Source organism: Carassius gibelio, chromosome B25 (genome assembly GCF_023724105.1).
Source record: "Carassius gibelio isolate Cgi1373 ecotype wild population from Czech Republic chromosome B25, carGib1.2-hapl.c, whole genome shotgun sequence".
In the NCBI taxonomy this organism is placed as follows: Eukaryota; Metazoa; Chordata; class Actinopteri; order Cypriniformes; family Cyprinidae; genus Carassius; species Carassius gibelio.
In genome coordinates this window covers 2466588-2488242 of record NC_068420.1, presented here as the reverse complement: position 1 = coordinate 2488242, position 21655 = coordinate 2466588, and the positions used below count along the sequence as shown (strand labels likewise).

General features: G+C 35.4%; 1 protein-coding gene across 1 annotated transcript; it reads left to right on the top strand.

The window, feature by feature from the left end:
• The first annotated feature begins 459 nt into the window (after positions 1-459).
• Positions 460-5318, top strand: LOC128014663 (uncharacterized). Its single transcript, XM_052598376.1, has 7 exons — positions 460-765; positions 1057-1159; positions 1325-1569; positions 1660-1713; positions 1849-2045; positions 3112-3271; positions 5043-5318. The coding sequence occupies exons 1-7, from the start codon at positions 579-581 to the stop codon at positions 5177-5179; spliced, it is 1083 nt and encodes a 360-aa protein (XP_052454336.1). The 5' UTR covers positions 460-578; the 3' UTR covers positions 5180-5318.
• The last annotated feature ends 16337 nt before the right edge of the window (positions 5319-21655 follow it).

The following is a 21655-nucleotide window of genomic DNA, read 5'->3' as shown; positions in this document are numbered from 1 at the left end:
CATACACTATATTGCCAAAAGTATTCGCTCACCCTCTTCCAGTGAACAGGTTTGACTACTTTAGTAATATCCTTGAGTACAAATCTTAATGTTAAAGCATATAATGATATTCTAATTTTATAGTAACAGTTTGGACATGACCCTTTTCTATTATAACATGACAATGCCTCTGTGTATGAGGCTTAAAAAAATCTTAAAAAATAAATGATTGATTGAGTCATTGTGGAAGAACTTGACTGGTCTGCAGAAAGCCAACTCCTAATCGCAGCTGAACACTTCTGGTGTGACTTTAAATGCAGACCTTGAGCTAAAAACTCATCACCAAACACCAAGATTGCCTCATACATAGAGGCATTGTCAAATTATAATAGAAAAGGGTCCTGTCCAAACTGTTGCTATAAAATTAGCTTTAACATTAAGATTTGTATTAATGGAAATGACTAAAGTAGTCAAACCTGTTCACTGGAAGCGGGTGAGCAAATACTTTTGGCAATGTAGTGAATGTGTGCAAAAAAAAAGTTGACACCTGTGTATATACTTGTAAATACTACACTTGTTTCTTTTTTTTCCAAACAGACATGTTCAAAATTGTCGAATTTGTTGAGTCACATGAGGTGGAGCTGGTTCCAGCCATTTGGGTGGAGAATGGCCAGTGCTATTGGCCTAATTCACTGAGGGGTATGGCCCTTCACCTGGCCATTAAAAACAAGACACCTCCTAACTGTGACTGGGGAAGTTGGGAAGTCCGAACAATGTTTTCAACAGGTAAATTTTACATTTTCATGCTAGGTTTCACTTTTTCTTCCACATTATTGTAACTTCATTTATTCTTGATCATAAGTTAATTGTTATTTAATGTGGGATCATAGAATTCTGTAGTCCATTATTAGATTATATTGTCCACTCAGCAGCCTAACAGACCATTATTAGGCTCAGCACTGTGTTGATATGTTGTATGTGTAATTCATAAGATTAGCCTACTGAAGTACTAAGTTTTATCTAATTGAGTGATCCCGAAGAAATTTTGAAAACGTTAAATTCAACTGAATTTTGCAGACAGCTATGAAGAGGGCAGAAGGAAGGCTAAAGAGGCAGAGACCTGGTCAGACCTCCAGTCAGACGCAGAAATGTCTGGACAGAAACCACCAAGGCGTAAAATGTACAGATATTTGTTCAGCATGTCACTGGTGCTATTTCTTGATGCGTTCAGGCTGTATTTAAAGACCTGTTTTCCAGATTTATTTTTTAGAATTAGCAAGAAGTTAAGAAGGCGATTTAGAAGTTTACATTTCATTTTGATTAATTATTTTTTTGTTTAAAATAGGAAGAGTGTTCGAATTGGCCCACCTGGAGGTTGCTTACTGGATTCAGAGGAGGAGTCTGGCCCACCCCCCAAGCAACTTCTTCCACCTGCCCCCACTGTAAACCTCCCTGTAGTCATCCCAAACACCACTTTCACCCCTGTTCCCATCACCACATTGCCAGCAGCAGCAGCACCACCACCACCACCACCACAAGGGTCATATACAGAGATGTTGCAAAATTGGCAGCCGATGGACGATGTCCCACGTGAGTGTATTCCTTCGCTTTTTATTTGACTTTCTTTTGTAAGTATTTCATTTGTAAGACTTTTTCCTCAATTCACAAATTCTTTTATAGCGCTGCGGAGTTGTCAGACGTTCCGAATTGCCCCCCAGCAATCATCAGAACCAGGTTGGTCCTACAGTGATTTCCACTCAGTCATCTTACTTTTAAGTTTATCGTTTTTTAAATAAGACTGAGGATGACATTGTACAGTTTTGTAGTGTGTATTATAATTGTAAAATATTGTAAATGTCTTTAACTTAGCCCTGCTGAGGGAGGTTTTAACAAAATTAGAGATGGTGCTGGACCAGCAAACCACCATCCTCAGATTGTTGCAGCTGCGGGAAGACCAGGGACAGCTTTTGGACATTGAGGAAGGTTTGCTGCCCCTGCAAGACCTTCCACGACTGCTCAGCCTTGAGCAAAGGATTCAGCAGAGCCCAGATTACAAGCAAAAACTGGTAAGATGCTTTCTTTTTTTTTTTTTTTTTTTTTACAATTGTTTGCACAATTACACGGTTACTGATCTTTTGTTTTGTTTTAACTGGTACATAAATTAGGGCTGTAATGATACGCTCTCTGGAATCAATCTTGTCGTAATTCTTGGGTGCCAAATTGTTATGCAATTGACCATGTATATTACCATACCAGGTATGGGCAAACTTGCTCCTGGAGCGCCGATATCCCTGCAGAGTTTAGCTCCAACCCTAGTATATATCACATGCCTATAGCCTTCCAGTAATCCTGAAGACACTGATAAGTGTGTTCAGATGTGTTTGATAAGGGTTGGAGCTAAACCCTCCAGGACCCAGGCTGTAAGGGTGGTTTCTCTACAGTGGTTCAGGCTGTAGGATAGCCAAAGGACTAAGAAGCGTTATCAGCACAATGGTATAAAACTGTGCATTTCTCGTCTATTACCACGCACTGCCACTTATACCAACATTGGAAATAAGTGCCGTTAGAATAGCTAAATATGTGGGAGAGCATTGAGGGAGTATATTGTATTGCAACTTCACTATTAACCTTGAATCACTAGTTAGAGAAAAAGAGGGAGAGAAAGCAGAGCCCCAAGAAGAGCTCCAGCAAAGAAAGGAGGCAGCAGAGGAAAGTGACAGAGCAACAGTTACAATCTTCTTTTATCCCTTCTTTGGCCATGTGTATAAAAACCAAATGTGAGACATTCAAAGTGACTATTCAGCAGATTACAGCTTCACCCACTGTGCAAAAGGTGACAATCAGAAGACCATCGATGTGTACACATGTTGACACAGGACTTGATCAATGTCAGCACCTCTGTGCCTTCAGGAATGGCACTTGTAGTAATAGAAAGGGGGTGGAAACAGCAAAACAAACATCTTTGTCCAATTTCAAATATCTTTGGATAATTTCCTGACCGTTTTTATAACAACCTTTCTTTAATTATATATTTTTTGTACTTTAATTAATTGTTGAAATATACATATTTAAACAATGGATATACAAAAATGTTTTATTGAGAATTTTTTTCTTTTTTTAATTCTATTTCAGATAAACTGGTTGGGGCTCATTGGTGGGGCAGATGTGCGCGACTGCACCTGGCGCATATTAAAGAGGTTGATTGCCAACTCTCTGGCGAAGAACCTTAATTGGAGAGGAGTCAATGGAAAGACTTCAGTGGCCACTCTTCAACTCAGAGAGGTTGTGATTGGTAAGGAGACAGTATACCCGATTTCACAGACAAGTCTTAAGCCTAGTCCCGGACTAAAATGTAATTCTGAGCTATTTCAACTGAAAGAAACTTGTACTGACTGATCTTTAAATATATCAGTGCCTTTGTTTTGTCTCAAGCTGCATAACAATTATTTTTTTATTAAGTCACATTTATAAAAAAAATTACTTAGATGTCCTAATTGAACTATGGACTAATCCTGGCTTAGTCTAAGCCCTGTCTGTGAAACCAGGCCTATATATGTTTACATACAAAGTTAGCTATTTCTGTAGTGGGTACGAGTAAATGCAGTTTACTTGCTAACACATTTGCAGTTGTTATTATAATTTTTTTTCTATAATAATTTGTATTTAATCAATCTGAATATTATAACAATTATTTACAATAATTTAAAATAATATATTATTAATAAGCAGTAAACTTAATTACTGTCATAAATATTAGTTTTGTATTTTTACTGTAATAATAAAATAATAATAATTATATTTCATATTAATAGATTATTTAATCACTCTGAATGTTATAAATAATAATGTAAAATAATGTATAAAATAAATTGAAGCAATATAATTATTAATTAATTCTAAAACTAAACAAATAATAAAGAATTGTCATTACTACCATAGTTTTACTGTATTATTATTATCATCATCATCATCAACATCGTACTGATTAAACTATTAAAATGATATTTAATATTATTAGTCGCTTATTTAATAAATTGTAATATTATATTAATTATGAATTATAATGTACAATATTAAGTATTTTTAAAATTAAACATAAGTAAAGAATTTTCATTACTGCCATAAATATTAGCTTTGTAGTTTTACTGTTGTAATAATAATAATAATAATAATAATAATACAAATATAAAGATTATATTTCATATAAATAGTAGATGATTTAATCAATCTGAATATTATATTAATTATTAATAATGCAAAATAATATATAAAATAAATTAAAATAATATAAATATTAATTAATTTTAAAATAAATAATTGCCATTACTACCATAAATATTAGTTTTGTCATTTTACTTTATTATTATTGTTATTATTATTATTATTATTATACTGATCAAAATATCAAAATTATGCTTAATATTAATAGGAAATTATTTTATCAATCTTAATATTATATTAATAATGTAAAATATATAATATAAATTAAGTAAATTTAGAATGCAACAAAATGATGTTGTGCTTGCATTTACCGTTTCCCACATTTGTGTGCATGTTAATGGAAGTCAATATAATGAAAAGTGCATTACTCAGAGCAATGAGAAGCATAACACAATTTTTTATTTTATAAAATGTATTTATAAAACTCCCTACTGATTAGAATTTACTGCAGTAGGTGTATGTTACATGGTCCATGTTAACATATATTACAGTACAATATTATTACTAAGCTTGTATAAATGGTAATGAAATTGAAAGGCTTTAATTCTTTTGTAATTTTAGATTTGGAATATATTTCTGAATGGTATACTTGTAGAAATAGCAAATTAATGTTTTATTCAGTTTTATATTATGGTCTTTGAATTTGGTCTTCTGGTCTGTATTTACGTATTTACGTATGTTTGGAAGTGATTACATTTGAGTGAAAGAGAAAAAAAATCTCATCCAGTCATATAAAAGATCTATGTATAAAAGAGCAATGATAACCAAAGTATTGAGAAATTGTTCCTAGGGATTTTAAATTTCATAGAGACCTTACAACATGTATTTCTTTATTTCAAAAGGTGCAGTTCGGAGAAACCCCATAACTGCTAATGCCGCTGAAATGGAGGTTGAAGGGACCATAAGAAGGTGGCTCCAGCTAGCAGCCGATCGAGAGGGCGGGCGCAAGAGACGGCTTTTGGAGAAGGCAGCTGTCTAAAGTGCACTTGTGTCTCTGTCTGTGTTGAGGGGTGGGTGGGCATGAAAGGGTTTCTGCATTTGTTTTGCATTTGTTCATGTATATGTTCTAAAATATGTATTTGTTCGTTATTTTAATAAAATCCCTTAAAAAATGTAAATGGTTGTATTTGTGTTTTCCTGATAAATTTAAGTATGTTTGGCAGTTTCTGGGCCACATCTGGCCCGGGGACCAAGCCGACTCTCAGCCAGAAGTGTCTTAGTGTATTTGGGCCAGACCTGGGCCAGATAAAAACACTAAGTCTTTTTACAGGGTGTGGGCCGCTTCTGGGCCAGAGGAAACTGTTTATGTATGCTTTCAGTAAATGGGCCAGTTTTGGGCCGGGGACCCAGCCAGAACTGGGCCAGAACCAGAGCAAGGATATGGCCCAGAGGTGGGCCAGAGAAATTTTGCTATCTGGGGAAGTGCCGATCTGAAAGCTTCAACCAAAGAATGTAAAAAATAACTCTATTTCTCTAATAACTCTACAACTATATGAAAGACCTAGATCACGTATCTAAAAATAAATCGCTATAGTAAAAGAGAAATAATGAGAGGAGTGAAGTTTCCTACCGTTGTGCTGTGTTTGGTCCTCAGGCGCGTCTTCACCTCGCTCACACGCGCGTTTACAACGCTAAATTAATCATCTTTGCTAATTATTATACATTTACTTCATTGTCAGCTTCAGGTACTTCATTTATTATTGTTCAATGAACTGTTTGAAACAAAAAAAGGTTGTATTTCAGTAATAATTCAAAATTATCAAAATAAAATAAAATAATGGTTTCTATTTTAATATCCTTTAAAATATAATTTATTTCTGTGTTTGTGCAGCTGTATTTTCAGCATCATTCCTCCAGTCTTCAGTGTTACATGATCTTTAGAAATCATGAAATTATGATGATTTATTAATACAATTATTAATAGTTGTGCTACCAAATATTATTTTGTAATCTGCGATAATGTTTTCAGAATTCTTCGATGTATAATTTTTTTAAAGAACAGCGTTTATTCAAAATATAAATCTCTTCTAAAATATTAATCTTTGATATCACTTCTCATCAATGTAACACATCCTGAATAAAAGATTATAAGATCTAATAAAGAATACAATTTCTTATAAAAAAAGAAAGTATAAAAATTTACTGAGCCCAAACTATTGAACTGTAGTGAATATTGTTAGAAAATATTTATATTTTAAATAAAAGCTCTTCTTTTTAACTTTTTATTCATCAAAGAATCCTGAAAAAAGTATCACAGATTACAAAATAATATTTATCAGCAAAACTGTTGATAATTCTAATAATAAATCATCATATTATTCTGATTTCTGAAGATCATGTGACACTGAAGACTGGAGGAATGATGCTGAAAATACAGCTGCACATCACATGAATAAATTACACTTTCATGTATATTAAAATAGAAAAATGTTAATAATATCTTACAATATTACATGTTTTCCAGTATTTTTGATCAAATAAATGTTGTCTTGATGAGTAAAATAAATTCTTGTAAAAAAACAATCATTCTGATCCCAAACTCTGACCGGTAGTGTGTGTTTGTGTGTGTGTGTGTGTTTATATATATATATATACCCACTAACACACTAGGCAAGGCAAGGCAAGTTTATATATATAGCACGTTTCATACACAATGGTAATTCAAAGTGCTTTACATAAAAGAAAGTAAAATAATCATAAAGGAAAATTATAACACAAATTAACCAAGCAATTTTAAAACTTTTAAAATGATTAAAAATTTACTTAATTTAAAATGAATTTATAAACAGTTACAAAATTTGTTTACTTGGAAAAAAAACAGTGAAAATATAGTGCAATCAGTTCGGACATTGCAGAGTGCTCATTCAATAAATGCACAGCTAAACAGATGAGTTTTAAGTCTAGATTTAAATGTGACTAGTGTTTTAGCACATCTGGTCTCTTCTGGAAGATGATTCCAACTGCGAGCGGCATAGAAACTAAAAGCAGATTCCCCTTGTTTTGTGTGAACCCTTGGTATTTCTAACTACTCGATCCTAATGATCTGAGTGCTCTGTTAGGTTTATATTCAGTGAGCATATCTGCAACTGCAGTTTTTAAGGAGTTTGGAAATGTCCCAGAAAGAAGTGAAATGTTCACCACTTCTAAGAGATCTGCTTCTAAGCAGTTAAGCACACTGTTGAAAAAAGATGTGGGAAGTGTGTCAAGATAGCAGGTTGATGATTTTAGGTGCTGCACTGTGTCTTCCAGAATGTTGCTATCAATTGCTTCAAAAATAGACAGTATCTTTTTGATATTGTGGCTGAATCTGTCTGACCTCTGCATTACTTGAGGATGTGCTAATCGCCTTCCTGATATTGATGATCTTCTCAGAAAAGAAGGATGCAAACTCATTGCATTTGCTGTCTGAGAGCATTTTACTGGGAATCTGACTTCAGTCTATGTCTCGTAACTTTGAACGTTCCTCTGGTTTCAGTTGTGTTTTTGTTTATTTTGGTGACGTATAAATAAAATCTTCCCATCTGCCTGCACTTGAGTCTTCGCCTCTTGCGATCCGTGACACTACGTCCTTAATAACAATGGATGAAAAGTTTAGAGCCCTACTGATGATTAAGTCTAGAGTGTGTTCACCTTTGTGTGTGGGTCCATGCCCATGCTGAATCGACAGGTAAAAAAAAAAGCCTCAAGTCCAAATATTCATTTATCACCAATTAACTGTTTGACAAACACTTCATGCTCCGAGGTGCCGATCTGAATCAACCGAGTCGCGAACATGCTCCAAAGCGCCGATCTGAATCAACCGAGTCGCGAACATGCTCCAAAGCGCCGATCTGAATCAACCGAGTCGCGAACAGGCTCCGAAGTGCCGATCTGAATCAACCGAGTCGCGAACAGGCTCCGAAGTGCCGATGTGAATCAACCGAGTCGCGAACATGCGCCGAAGTGTCGATCTGAATCAACCGAGTCGCGAACATGCGCCGAAATGCCGATCTGAATCAACCGAGTCGCAAACAGGCTCCGAAGTGCCGATCTGAAAACTTCAACCAAAGAATGTAAAAAATAACTCAATTTCTCTAATAACTCTACAATTCTATGAAAGACCTAGATCATGTATCTAAAAATAAATCGCTATAGTAAAAGAGAAATAATGAGAGGAGTGAAGTTTCCTACCGTTGTGCTGTGTTTGGTCCTCAGGCGCGTCTTCACCTCGCTCACACGCGCGTTTACAACACTAAATTAATCATCTTTGCTAATTATTATACATTTACTTCATTGTCAGCTTTAGGTACTTCATTTATTATTGTTCAATGAACTGTTTGAAACAAAAAAAGGTTGTATTTGAGTAATAATTCAAAATTATCAAAATAAAATAAAATAATGGTTTCTATTTTAATATCCTTTAAAATATAATTTATTTCTGTGTTTGTGCAGCTGTATTTTCAGCATCATTCCTCCAGTCTTCAGTGTAACATGATCTTTAGAAATCATGAAATTATGATGATTTATTAATTCAATTATTAATAGTTGTGCTACCAAATATTATTTTGGAATCTGCGATAATGTTTTCAGGATTCTTCGATGTATAATTTTTTTAAAGAACAGCGTTTATTCAAAATATAAATCTCTTCTAACAATATTAATCTTTGATATCACTTCTCATCAATGTAACACATCCTGAATAAAAGATTATAAGATCTAATAAAGAATACAATTTCTTATAAAAAAAAGAAAGTATAAAAATTTACTGAGCCCAAACTATTGAACTGTAGTGAATATTGTTAGAAAATATTTATATTTTAAATAAAAGCTCTTCTTTTTAACTTTTTATTCATCAAAGAATCCTGAAAAAAGTATGACAGATTACAAAATAATATTTATCAGCAAAATAATAAATAATAAATCATCATATTATTCTGATTTCTGAAGATCATGCGACACTGAAGACTGGAGGAATAATGATGAAAATACAGCTGCACATCACATGAATAAATTACACTTTCATGTATATTAAAATAGAAAAATGTTAATAATATCTTACAATATTACATGTTTTCCAGTATTTTTGATCAAATAAATGCTGTCTTGATGAGTAAAATAAATTCTTGTAAAAAAACATAATCATTCTGATCCCAAACTCTGACCGGTAGTGTGTGTTTGTGTGTGTGTGTGTGTTTATATATATATATATATATATATATATATATATATATATATATATATATATATATATATATATATATATATATACCCACTAACACACTAGGCAAGGCAAGGCAAGTTTATATATATAGCACATTTCATACACAATGGTAATTCAAAGTGCTTTAAATAAAAGAAAATAAAATAATCATAAAGAAAAATTATAACACAAATTAACCAAGCAATTTTAAAACTTTTAAAATGATTAAAAAATTTACTTAATTTAAAATGAATTTAAAAACAGTTACAAAATTTGTTTCCTTGAAAAAAAAAAAAAAAACAGTGAAAATATAGTGCAATCAGTTCGGACATTGCAGAGTGCTCATTCAATAAATGCACAGCTAAACAGATGAGTTTTAAGTCTAGATTTAAATGTGACTAGTGTTTTAGCACATCTGGTCTCTTCTGGAAGATGATTCCAACTGCTAGCGGCATAGAAACTAAAAGCAGATTCCCCTTGTTTTGTGTGAACCCTTGGTATTTCTAACTGACTCGATCCTAATGATCTGAGTGGTCTGTTAGGTTTATATTCAGTGAGCATATCTGCAACTGCAGTTTTTAAGGAGTTTGGAAATGTCCCAGAAAGAAGTGAAGTGTTCACCACTTCTAAGAGATCTGCTTCTAAGCAGTTAAGCACACTGTTGAACAAAGATGTGGGAAGTGTGTCAAGATAGCAGGTTGATGATTTAAGGTGCTGCCCTGTGTCTTCCAGAATGTTGCTATCAATTGCTTCAAAAATAGACAGTATCTTTTTGATATTGTGGCTGAATCTGTCTGACCTCTGCATTACTTGAGGATGTGCTAATCGCCTTCCTGATATTGATGATCTTCTCAGAAAAGAAGGATGCAAACTCATTGCATTTGCTGTCTGAGAGCATTTCACTGGGAATCTGACTTCAGTCTATGTCTCCTAACTTTGAACGCTCCTCTGGTTTCAGTTGTGTTTTTGTTTATTTTGGTGACGTATAAATAAAATCTTCCCATCTGCCTGCACTTGAGTCTTCGCCTCTTGCGATCCGTGACACTACGTCCTTAATAACAATGGATGAAAAGTTTAGAGCCCTACTGATGATTAAGTCTAGAGTGTGTCCACCTTTGTGTGTGGGTCCATGTCCATGCTGAATCGACAGGTAAAAAAAAAAGCCTCAAGTCCAAATATTCATTTATCACCAATTAACTGTTTGACAAACACTTCCTGCTTCGATGTCCTGATCTGAATTTAAAAAAAATCTCAAACATGCTCCGAGGTGCCGATCTGAATCAACCGAGTCGCGAAAATGCTCCGAAGCGCCGATCTGAATCAACCGAGTCGCGAACAGGCTCCGAAGTGCCGATCTGAATCAACCGAGTCGCGAACATGCGCCGAAGTGTCGATCTGAATCAACCGAGTCGCGAACAGGCTCCGAAGTGTCGATCTGAATCAACCGAGTCGCGAAAATGCTCCGAAGCGCCGATCTGAATCAACCGAGTCGCGAACAGGCTCCGAAGTGCTGATCTTAATCAACCGAATCGCAAACATGCTCCGAAGTGCCGATATGAATCAACCGAGTCGCGAACAGGCCCCGAAGTGCCGATCTGAATCAACCGAGTCGCGAACAGGCTCCGAAGTGCTGATCTTAATCAACCGAATCGCAAACATGCTCCGAAGTGCCGATCTGAATCAACCGAGTCGCGAACAGGCTCCGAAGTGCCGATCTGAATCAACCGAGTCGCGAACAGGCTCCGAAGTGCCGATCTGAATCAACCGAGTCGCGAACAGGCTCCGAAGTGCCGATCTGAAAACTTCAACCAAAGAATGTAAAAAATAACTCTATTTCTCTAATAACTCTACAACTATATGAAAGACCTAGATCACGTATCTAAAAATAAATCTCTATAGTAAAAGAGAAATAATGAGAGGAGTGAAGTTTCCTACCGTTGTGCTGTGTTTGGTCCTCAGGCGCGTCTTCACCTCGCTCACACGCGGGTTTACAACGCTAAATTAATCATCTTTGCTAATTATTATACATTTACTTCATTGTCAGCTTCAGGTACTTCATTTATTATTGTTCAATGAACTGTTTGAAACAAAAAAAAGGTTGTATTTCAGTAATAATTCAAAATTATCAAAATAAAATAAAATAATGGTTTCTATTTTAATATCCTTTAAAATATAATTTATTTCTGTGTTTGTGCAGCTGTATTTTCAGCATCATTCCTCCAGTCTTCAGTGTTACATGATCTTTAGAAATCATGAAATTATGGTGATTTATTAATACAATTATTAATAGTTGTGCTACCAAATATTATTTTGGAATCTGCAATAATGTTTTCAGGATTCTTTGATGTATAATTATTTTAAAGATCAGCGTTTATTCAAAATATAAATCTCTTCTAAAATATTAATCTTTGATATCACTTCTCATCAATGTAACACATCCTGAATAAAAGATTCTAAGATCTAATAAAGAATACAATTTCTTATAAAAAAAAAAGGATAAAAATTTACTCAGCCCAAACTATTGAACTGTAGCGAATATTGTTAGAAAATATTTATATTTTAAATAAAAGCTCTTCTTTTTAATTTTTTATTCATCAACGAATCCTGAAAAAAGTATCACAGATTACAAAATAATATTTATCAGCAAAATTGTTGATAATTCTAATAATAAATTTAATCATCAGGTTGATGATTTAAGGTGCTGCCCTGTGTCTTCCAGAATGTTGCTATCAATTGCTTCAAAAATAGACAGTATCTTTTTGATATTGTGGCTGAATCTGTCTGACCTCTGCATTACTTGAGGATGTGCTAATCGCCTTCCTGATATTGATGATCTTCTCAGAAAAGAAGGATGCAAACTCATTGCATTTGCTGTCTGAGAGCATTTCACTGGGAATCTGACTTCAGTCTATGTCTCCTAACTTTGAACGCTCCTCTGGTTTCAGTTGTGTTTTTGTTTATTTTGGTGACGTATAAATAAAATCTTCCCATCTGCCTGCACTTGAGTCTTCGCCTCTTGCGATCCGTGACACTACGTCCTTAATAACAATGGATGAAAAGTTTAGAGCCCTACTGATGATTAAGTCTAGAGTGTGTCCACCTTTGTGTGTGGGTCCATGTCCATGCTGAATCGACAGGTAAAAAAAAAAGCCTCAAGTCCAAATATTCATTTATCACCAATTAACTGTTTGACAAACACTTCCTGCTTCGATGTCCTGATCTGAATTTAAAAAAAATCTCAAACATGCTCCGAGGTGCCGATCTGAATCAACCGAGTCGCGAAAATGCTCCGAAGCGCCGATCTGAATCAACCGAGTCGCGAACAGGCTCCGAAGTGCCGATCTGAATCAACCGAGTCGCGAACATGCGCCGAAGTGTCGCCCTGAGTCAACCGAGTCGCGAACAGGCTCCGAAGTGCTGATCTTAATCAACCGAATCGCAAACATGCTCCGAAGTGCCGATATGAATCAACCGAGTCGCGAACAGGCCCCGAAGTGCCGATCTGAATCAACCGAGTCGCGAACAGGCTCCGAAGTGCCGATCTGAATCAACCGAGTCGCGAACAGGCTCCGAAGTGCCGATCTGAATCAACCGAGTCGCGAACAGGCTCCGAAGTGCCGATCTGAAAACTTCAACCAAAGAATGTAAAAAATAACTCTATTTCTCTAATAACTCTACAACTATATGAAAGACCTAGATCACGTATCTAAAAATAAATCTCTATAGTAAAAGAGAAATAATGAGAGGAGTGAAGTTTCCTACCGTTGTGCTGTGTTTGGTCCTCAGGCGCGTCTTCACCTCGCTCACACGCGGGTTTACAACGCTAAATTAATCATCTTTGCTAATTATTATACATTTACTTCATTGTCAGCTTCAGGTACTTCATTTATTATTGTTCAATGAACTGTTTGAAACAAAAAAAAGGTTGTATTTCAGTAATAATTCAAAATTATCAAAATAAAATAAAATAATGGTTTCTATTTTAATATCCTTTAAAATATAATTTATTTCTGTGTTTGTGCAGCTGTATTTTCAGCATCATTCCTCCAGTCTTCAGTGTTACATGATCTTTAGAAATCATGAAATTATGGTGATTTATTAATACAATTATTAATAGTTGTGCTACCAAATATTATTTTGGAATCTGCAATAATGTTTTCAGGATTCTTTGATGTATAATTATTTTAAAGATCAGCGTTTATTCAAAATATAAATCTCTTCTAAAATATTAATCTTTGATATCACTTCTCATCAATGTAACACATCCTGAATAAAAGATTCTAAGATCTAATAAAGAATACAATTTCTTATAAAAAAAAAAGGATAAAAATTTACTCAGCCCAAACTATTGAACTGTAGCGAATATTGTTAGAAAATATTTATATTTTAAATAAAAGCTCTTCTTTTTAATTTTTTATTCATCAACGAATCCTGAAAAAAGTATCACAGATTACAAAATAATATTTATCAGCAAAATTGTTGATAATTCTAATAATAAATCATCATATTATTCTGATTTCTGAAGATCATGTGACACTGAAGACTGAAGGAATGATGCTGAAAATACAGCTGCACATCACATGAATAAATTACACTTTCATGTATATTAAAATAGAAAAATGTTAATAATATCTTACAATATTACATGTTTTCCAGTATTTTTTATCAAATAAATGCTGTCTTGATGAGTAAAATAAATTCTTGTAAAAAAACATAAACAATCATTCTGATCCCAAACTCTGACCGGTAGTGTGTGTTTGTGTGTGTTTATATATATATATATATATATATATATATATATATATATATATATATATATATATATATATATATATATATGCCCACTAACACACTAGGCAAGGCAAGGCAAGTTTATATATATAGCACATTTCATACACAATGGTAATTCAAAGTGCTTTACATAAAAGAAAGTAAAATAATCATAAAGGAAAATTATAAAACAAATTAACCAAGCAATTTTAAAACTTTTAAAATGATTAAAAATTTACTTAATTTAAAATGAATTTATAAACAGTTACAAAATTTGTTTACTTGGAAAAAAAACTGTGAAAATATAGTGCAATCAGTTCAGACATTGCAGAGTGCTCATTCAATAAATGCACAGCTAAATAGATTAGTGTTTAGTCTAGATTTAAATGTGACTAGTGTTTTAGCACATCTGGTCTCTTCTGGAAGATGATTCCAACTGCGAGCGGCATAGAAACTAAAAAGCAGATTCCCCTTGTTTTGTGTGAATCCTTGGTATTTCTAACTGACTCGATCCTAATGATCTGAGTGCTCTGTTAGGTTTATATTCAGTGAGCATATCTGCAACTGCAGTTTTTAAGGAGTTTGGAAATGTCCCAGAAAGAAGTGAAATGTTCACCACTTCTAAGAGATCTGCTTCTAAGCAGTTAAGCACACTGTTGAAAAAAGATGTGGGAAGTGTGTCAAGATAACAGGTTGATGATTTTAGGTGCTGCACTGTGTCTTCCAGAATGTTGCTATCAATTGCTTCAAAAATAGACAGTATTTTTTTTATATTGTGGCTGAATCTGTCTGACCTCTGCATTACTTGAGGATGTGCTAATCGCCTTCCTGATATTGATGATCTTCTCAGAAAAGAAGGATGCAAACTCATTGCATTTGCTGTCTGAGAGCATTTCACTGGGAATCTGACTTCATTCTATGTCTCGTAACTTTGAACGCTCCTCTGGTTTCAGTTGTGTTTCTGTTTATTTTGGTGACGTATAAATAAAATCTTCCCATCTGCCTGCACTTGAGTCTTCGCCTCTTGCGATCCGTGACACTACGTCCTTAATAACAATGGATGAAAAGTTTAGAGCCCTACTGATGATTAAGTCTAGAGTGTGTCCACCTTTGTGTGTGGGTCCATGTCCATGCTGAATCGACAGGTAAAAAAAAAAAGCCTCAAGTCCAAATATTCATTTATCACCAATTAACTGTTTGACAAACACTTCCTGCTTCGATGTCCTGATCTGAATTAAAAAAAAATCTCAAACATGCTCCGAGGTGCCGATCTGAATCAACAGAGTCGCGAAAATGCTCCAAATCGCCGATTTGAATCAACCGAGTCGCGAACAGGCTCCGAAGCGCCGATCTGAATCAACCGAGTCGCGAACATGCGCCGAAGTGTCGATCTGAATCAACCGAGTTGCGAACATGCGCCGAAGTGCCGATCTAAATCAACCGAATCGCGAACATGCTCCGAAATGCCGATCTGAATCAACCGAGTCGCGAACAGGCTCCGAAGTGCCGATCTGAATCAACCGAGTCGCGAACAGGCTCCGAAGTGCCAATCTGAATCAACCGAGTCGCGAACATGCGCCGAAGTGTCGATCTGAATCAACCGAGTTGCGAACATGCGCCGAAGTGCCGATCTAAATCAACCGAATCGCGAACATGCTCCGAAATGCCGATCTGAATCAACCGAGTCGCGAACAGGCTCCGAAGTGCCGATCTGAATCAACCGAGTCGCGAACATGCGGCGAAGTGTCGATCCGAATCAACAGAGTCGCGAACATGCGCCGAAGTGCCGATCCAAATCAACCGAATCGCGAACATGCTCCGAATTGCCGATCTGAATCAACCGAGTCGCGAACAGGTTCCGAAGTGCCGATCTGAATCAACCGAGTCGCGAACAGGCTCCGAAGTGCCGATCTGAATCAACAGGGTCGCGAACAGGCTCAGAAGTGACGCCCAGCTCGTGACGACGTAACTGGACCAGACCATATTCGTTGCAGCGATGTCCCAAATAACGTTCCAGCGACGTAACTTGTGATTCCCACAAACGTGGAATGTGAATAGTAACCTCCTAACGAACAAACTGGCACGTTATGAGGACGTGACCTTACCGGATAATATTGGTAGCAACAACATATTTTCACCTCACCATTACCTTGAAATACATAAAGAACTAATAAACTCAATCCATCTCTAGTGTAAAAAATAAACCTTACGAAATCTAATTGTAATCTAATTATAAGGGATTCATTGTAAATACATTAATTACATACATTCAATGCAAGCAAATACAAAAACATTACATTCTAATATAAAATAGACAAAACACACTGCATTCATTCACAAATCAACATTTATTCAGCACTACTTTCTACAAATATTAAGCCAAAAAAACATTGTCATGAGCACAGAAAACTAAATACATAAATTCATAGATTACACAATATAAACAACAGATAATGTTTGTCTTAAGGATGGGGAAAGTTAATGAAGTTATCAGTGAAAATTATATATAATTATCAGTATAATAATTGATACAACTCTACATAATTTGGTGCAGCAAAAAATACATGATAAATAGATATGAAACAATTCAGCAGATACTGCACAGAAATACTGCACAAAGTAAAACTGTTTCTTGAGCGTTGTATATGAGGCTCCTGGTATAAATGTCTGGTGGTGATGTGCTTTAATTACATGGCATGCAGGAAAAAATTTAGCTAATTCATGCGCACTATTTTCTATTTCATTCCCTCGATTTGCTAAATCATGTACAATATTTATACATCAAGAGAACGAATTAGTAAATTGTGCATACGATTTAGCAAATCAATGAAATGTAAAAGTAAGCTTGCACGTTTTAGTACATCGAGGGAACGAATTAGTAAATCATGGACATGACTTCTTTTTTTTCTTGCATGTCATGATCAGGGCTCTGTGCTCACTATCAGAGGATAAACCTAAACAATATAGCAATTTCCAAAGAACCATAATTCTTGAGCTTCTCAGATAAAAAGCATTCATAAAGCGTAAAGATATGAAAAATGAACAATATAGAGATTTCTAGCATCTCTACTGTATTATTTGTCCCACACGAAAACAGTTTTAAAGAAAATGAGCGTATTGACTTTCTCAGAAGAATCTGTGATCTCTGATTACTGACTGTGGAGATGACTCTTTCAGACAGTGCTGAGGAGGCAGAGTTAGGTGCAGGACAGCTGATAGAGAAGAGGAAGAGTGTGTTTCTTACCCCAGCAGCAGAAGACAGGCTCTTCTGAGGGAAGGACAGGAGGCTTGATGCAGTGTTTTGCTGTAGAACAATGCTCCTTCTCAGCACCCGATCTTCTTCAGAAAAGAGTTCCTCTAGTGTAGAGTCAGACACTTAGATTTCTTGCAAACTAGAATCTTTTAATAACATTTAGCATATTACTGTAGTCATGTTCATTGTTTTTATTATAACACATGGAAAGTTTATGAGAAAATTGTTAAATGTGTTCTTCCTCCTCTTCTTCATCCTGGGCCTGCACGGTCAACATCCTTCTCTGAGCTGAAAGGGAGGATCACCTTGTTAATGTTGCTTATGTACAGGTCCTTCTAAAAAAAATTAGCATATTGTGATAAAGTTCATTATTTTCCATAATGTAATGATAAAAATTAAACTTTCATATATTTTAGATTCATTGCACACCAACCTGAAATATTTCAGGTCTTTTAATGTTTTAATACTGATGATTTTGGCATACAGCTCATGAAAACCCAAAATTCCTGTCTCAAAAAATTAGCATATAATGAAAAGGTTCTCTAAACGAGCTATTAACCTAATCATCTGTATCAACTAGTAAACTCTAAACACCTGCAAAAGATTCCTGAGGCTTTTAAAATCTCCCAGCCTGGTTCATTACTCAAAACCGCAATCATGGGTAAGACTGCCGACCTGACTGCTGTCCAGAAGGCCATCATTGACACCCTCAAGCGAGAGGGTAAGACACAGAAAGAAATTTCTGAACGAATAGGCTGTTCCCAGAGTGCTGTATCAAGGCACCTCAGTGGGAAGTCTGTGGGAAGGAAAAAGTGTGGCAAAAAACGCTGCACAACGAGAAGAGGTGACCGGACCCTGAGGAAGGTTGTGGAGAAGGACCGATTCCAGACCTTGGGGGACCTGCAGAAGCAGTGGACTGAGTCTGGAGTAGAAACATCCAGAGCCACCGTGCACAGGTGTGCAGGAAATGGGCTACAGAGAAGCAACACTGGACTGTTGCTCCCAAGTACTTTTTTCGGATGAATGTCAGCCATGTCAGCTGCTGGTGTTGGTCCACTGTGTTTTATCAAGGGCAGGGTCAAAATGCAGCTAGCTATCAGGAGATTTTGGAGCACTTCATGCTTCCATCTGCTGAAAAGCTTTATGGAGATGAAGATTTCGTTTTTCAGCACGACCTGGCACCTGCTCACAGTGCTAAAACCACTGGTAAATGCTTTACTGACCATGGAATAACTGTGCTCAATTGGCCTGCCAACTCTCCTGACCAGAACCCCATAGTGAATCTGTGGGATATTGTGAAGAGAAAGTTGAGAGAAGCAAGACCCAACACTCTGGATGAGCTTAAGGCCGCTATCGAAGCATCCTGGGCCTCCATAACACCTCAGCAGTGCCACAGGCTGATTGCCTCCATGCCACGCCGCATTGAAGCAGTCATTTCTGCAAAAGGATTCCCGACCAAGTATTGAGTGCATAACTGAACATAATTATTTGAAGGTTGACTTTTTTTGTATTAAAAACACTTTTCTTTTATTGATCGGATGAAATATGCTAATTTTTTGAGACAGGAATTTTGGGTTTTCATGAGCTGTATGCCAAAATCATCAGTATTAAAACAATAAAAGACCTGAAATATTTCAGTTGGTGTGCAATGAATCAAAAATATATGAAAGTTTAATTTTTATCATTACATTATGGAAAATAATGAACTTTATCACAATATGCTAATTTTTTGAGAAGGACTTGTATGTTCACAACCAGTCAAAAATCTGCAATCTTTTCTTTATGGTTTTCAAGAGAAGTCTCTTCTGCTCACCAAGGCTAAATTAACTTGATCAAAATTACAACAACAAAAAAAATTAATATTGTAAAAGTAAAAAAAAAGAAAGAAATAACAGTTTTCATACTCTTTTTCAAATATACTTTCAAACTTATTTATTGAAATAATTATGAGGCAAAGCTGAATTTTTCAATAACTTTACTCCAATCTTCAGTGTCACATGATCTTTTTCATATACTGATTTGCTGCTTTTTCATAAACATTGCTGATTATCATCAATCAGTGCATTTACATGCACCTAATCACATTATTGCCACTATGATCAAAGTGTAAATCTGCTCATGACGTACATGAATGATGTGAATCACATCTGCAGTTAGCTTACTACAGTCATTAGTTCCACTGAACTCTATTGGTAACGAAGGAACTTGTGACCACAGTTGGTTTTAGGGAAACGTACCCCATATTAGAAATGATGGGGAAGAAAACTTAGCATTTCTGGAGAGTCACTTTTTTTCTTCATGATTATTTTATAAAAACAAAGTTCAAAACATTGAAAAAAAGTAATCTTTTGTGAAATTACAAAAGTGTTCTTTACCAATGGTATTCAATTTTATGCATCCTTGCTGTTAGCATCCCCCCCCCCCCCCAAAAAAAAAAAAAAAAATTTAACTGTAGTGTAGAGAAAAGGTTTGGGCAGCACAACTGTTTTCAACGCTAGTAATAATCAGAAAAATTTATTGAGCAGTAAACCATAATTTAGAATGATTTCTGAAGATCATGTGACACTGAAGACTGGAGTAATTAATGCTGAAAATATAGCTGTGCATTATAGAAATAAACGTTACTTTTAAAATATATTTAAAACTTTTGACTCACTGTGTACATTGCTACATTTAAATGAAAACTCAACTTGTAATAAACAATGCACACATTCTCAAAGAACTTACATTCTGGTGATTACTTCCTTCCCTCACTGCTGTCTTCTTCAGTCATTCACAGACCTCCTTAGACAATTTGGATAAGTCACAAATTGCAATAGTTATATAACTATAATCACAATACTCAATTATATATATATAATTATAAATATATATTGAATCAGCACACAAGTATCGGGATAGTATTGAATTGGCAGATTAGCATATCATCCCAGCCCTAGTTACTATAGTCAAAACAATGAAACTCTCTTCAAGAGCGCACAATAACTGAGATTTAAAACTGTTAAAAGAAAAGGCTCAAAATATTGCACACACATAATACACAACATCAATATCTCTTCCCTTGGTGTTTTGAACATTTCTATAAGTAATTCTACACGCTGTGACTCTTTGTTGCTTCAAGCGATCAATCTGCGCACTGGTTGTGTTTACGCGCTGCACGCTGTATAGGAGCCATACCCTTCCGTATTATAATACATTAGCACAATGAAAGATTATTAAGTCTTTCTTGTTCTGTCCCATCTACCACATGTTGCTGCCTTCATTACTGTGCTATAAATTTAAAAGAAATATATTTAACACGCACACATACATTATGTATACACACAAACAAACACACACACACACACTTTTGCACATCCTGTCATACCGGTGACTGGGTGTTGCTGCAATAGACTCATTTTGCAGCATTAAGGTTAACGAGGTTATACCTGTTCCTGTATAATTAACAGGAACAGGTTGACACTGGCATCAATATACGGCCCTAATACAGATGATCCAATTTTCTTTAATAAATTAACCATAAAACTGGCTTCCGCAGAGGGTCAATGTATTCTGGGTGGAGATTTCAATCTTGTGTTGAACCCATCATTAGATCGCTCAGCCCCCAAGAACACTACTTTGTCAAAATCTGCAACAGCATTGTATCAAGGCATGAATGAACTTGGGTTAAAAGATGTGTGGAGACTGCAAAACCCGGGTAAAAAGGAATTCTCTTTCTACTCTAATGTTCACAATACATACTCTAGAATTGACTTGTTTTTGACCTCACAAACATTACTGTCTCACATTAAAACATGTCTTTATCTGGCTGCAACCATATCAGACCACAATGCTCTAATGATGGAAGTGTCTATGCCCCAGGAAGGCCCTACCGCCCATAGATGGAGATTTAAAACATTCCTACTTAAAGATCCCGATTTTGTAAATTATATGAACGACAAGTTAGATATATATTTGGAGACTAACTTAAATACTGCTTCTCATTCAGTTGTTTGGGAAACACTTAAGGCATATATGAGAGGTAACATTATCTCATATTTATCCCATAAAAATTAACAAAAGACAGACCAATTACCGCAACTAGAACATGAAATAAAAATACTTGAAATCCAACATGCCCAAACCAAACAATCCAAAACCCTTAGTTCATTAAAACAAAAACGGACTCTGTATGACAATCTTTGTACTAGTAAAGCCGAAGCAGCCATGGTGAGAACTAAATATCATTACTATGAGTTTGGTAACAAAACTAG

Coding starts and splice junctions, on each gene's coding strand:
- LOC128014663 (XM_052598376.1), top strand. CDS start 579: ATGTTCAAAATTGTCGAATTTGTTGAGTCACATGAGGTGGAGCTGGTT. Junction 1,570..1,659: donor GCCGATGGACGATGTCCCAC/GTGAGTGTATTC, acceptor ATTCTTTTATAG/CGCTGCGGAGTTGTCAGACG. Junction 3,272..5,042: donor ACTCAGAGAGGTTGTGATTG/GTAAGGAGACAG, acceptor TTATTTCAAAAG/GTGCAGTTCGGAGAAACCCC.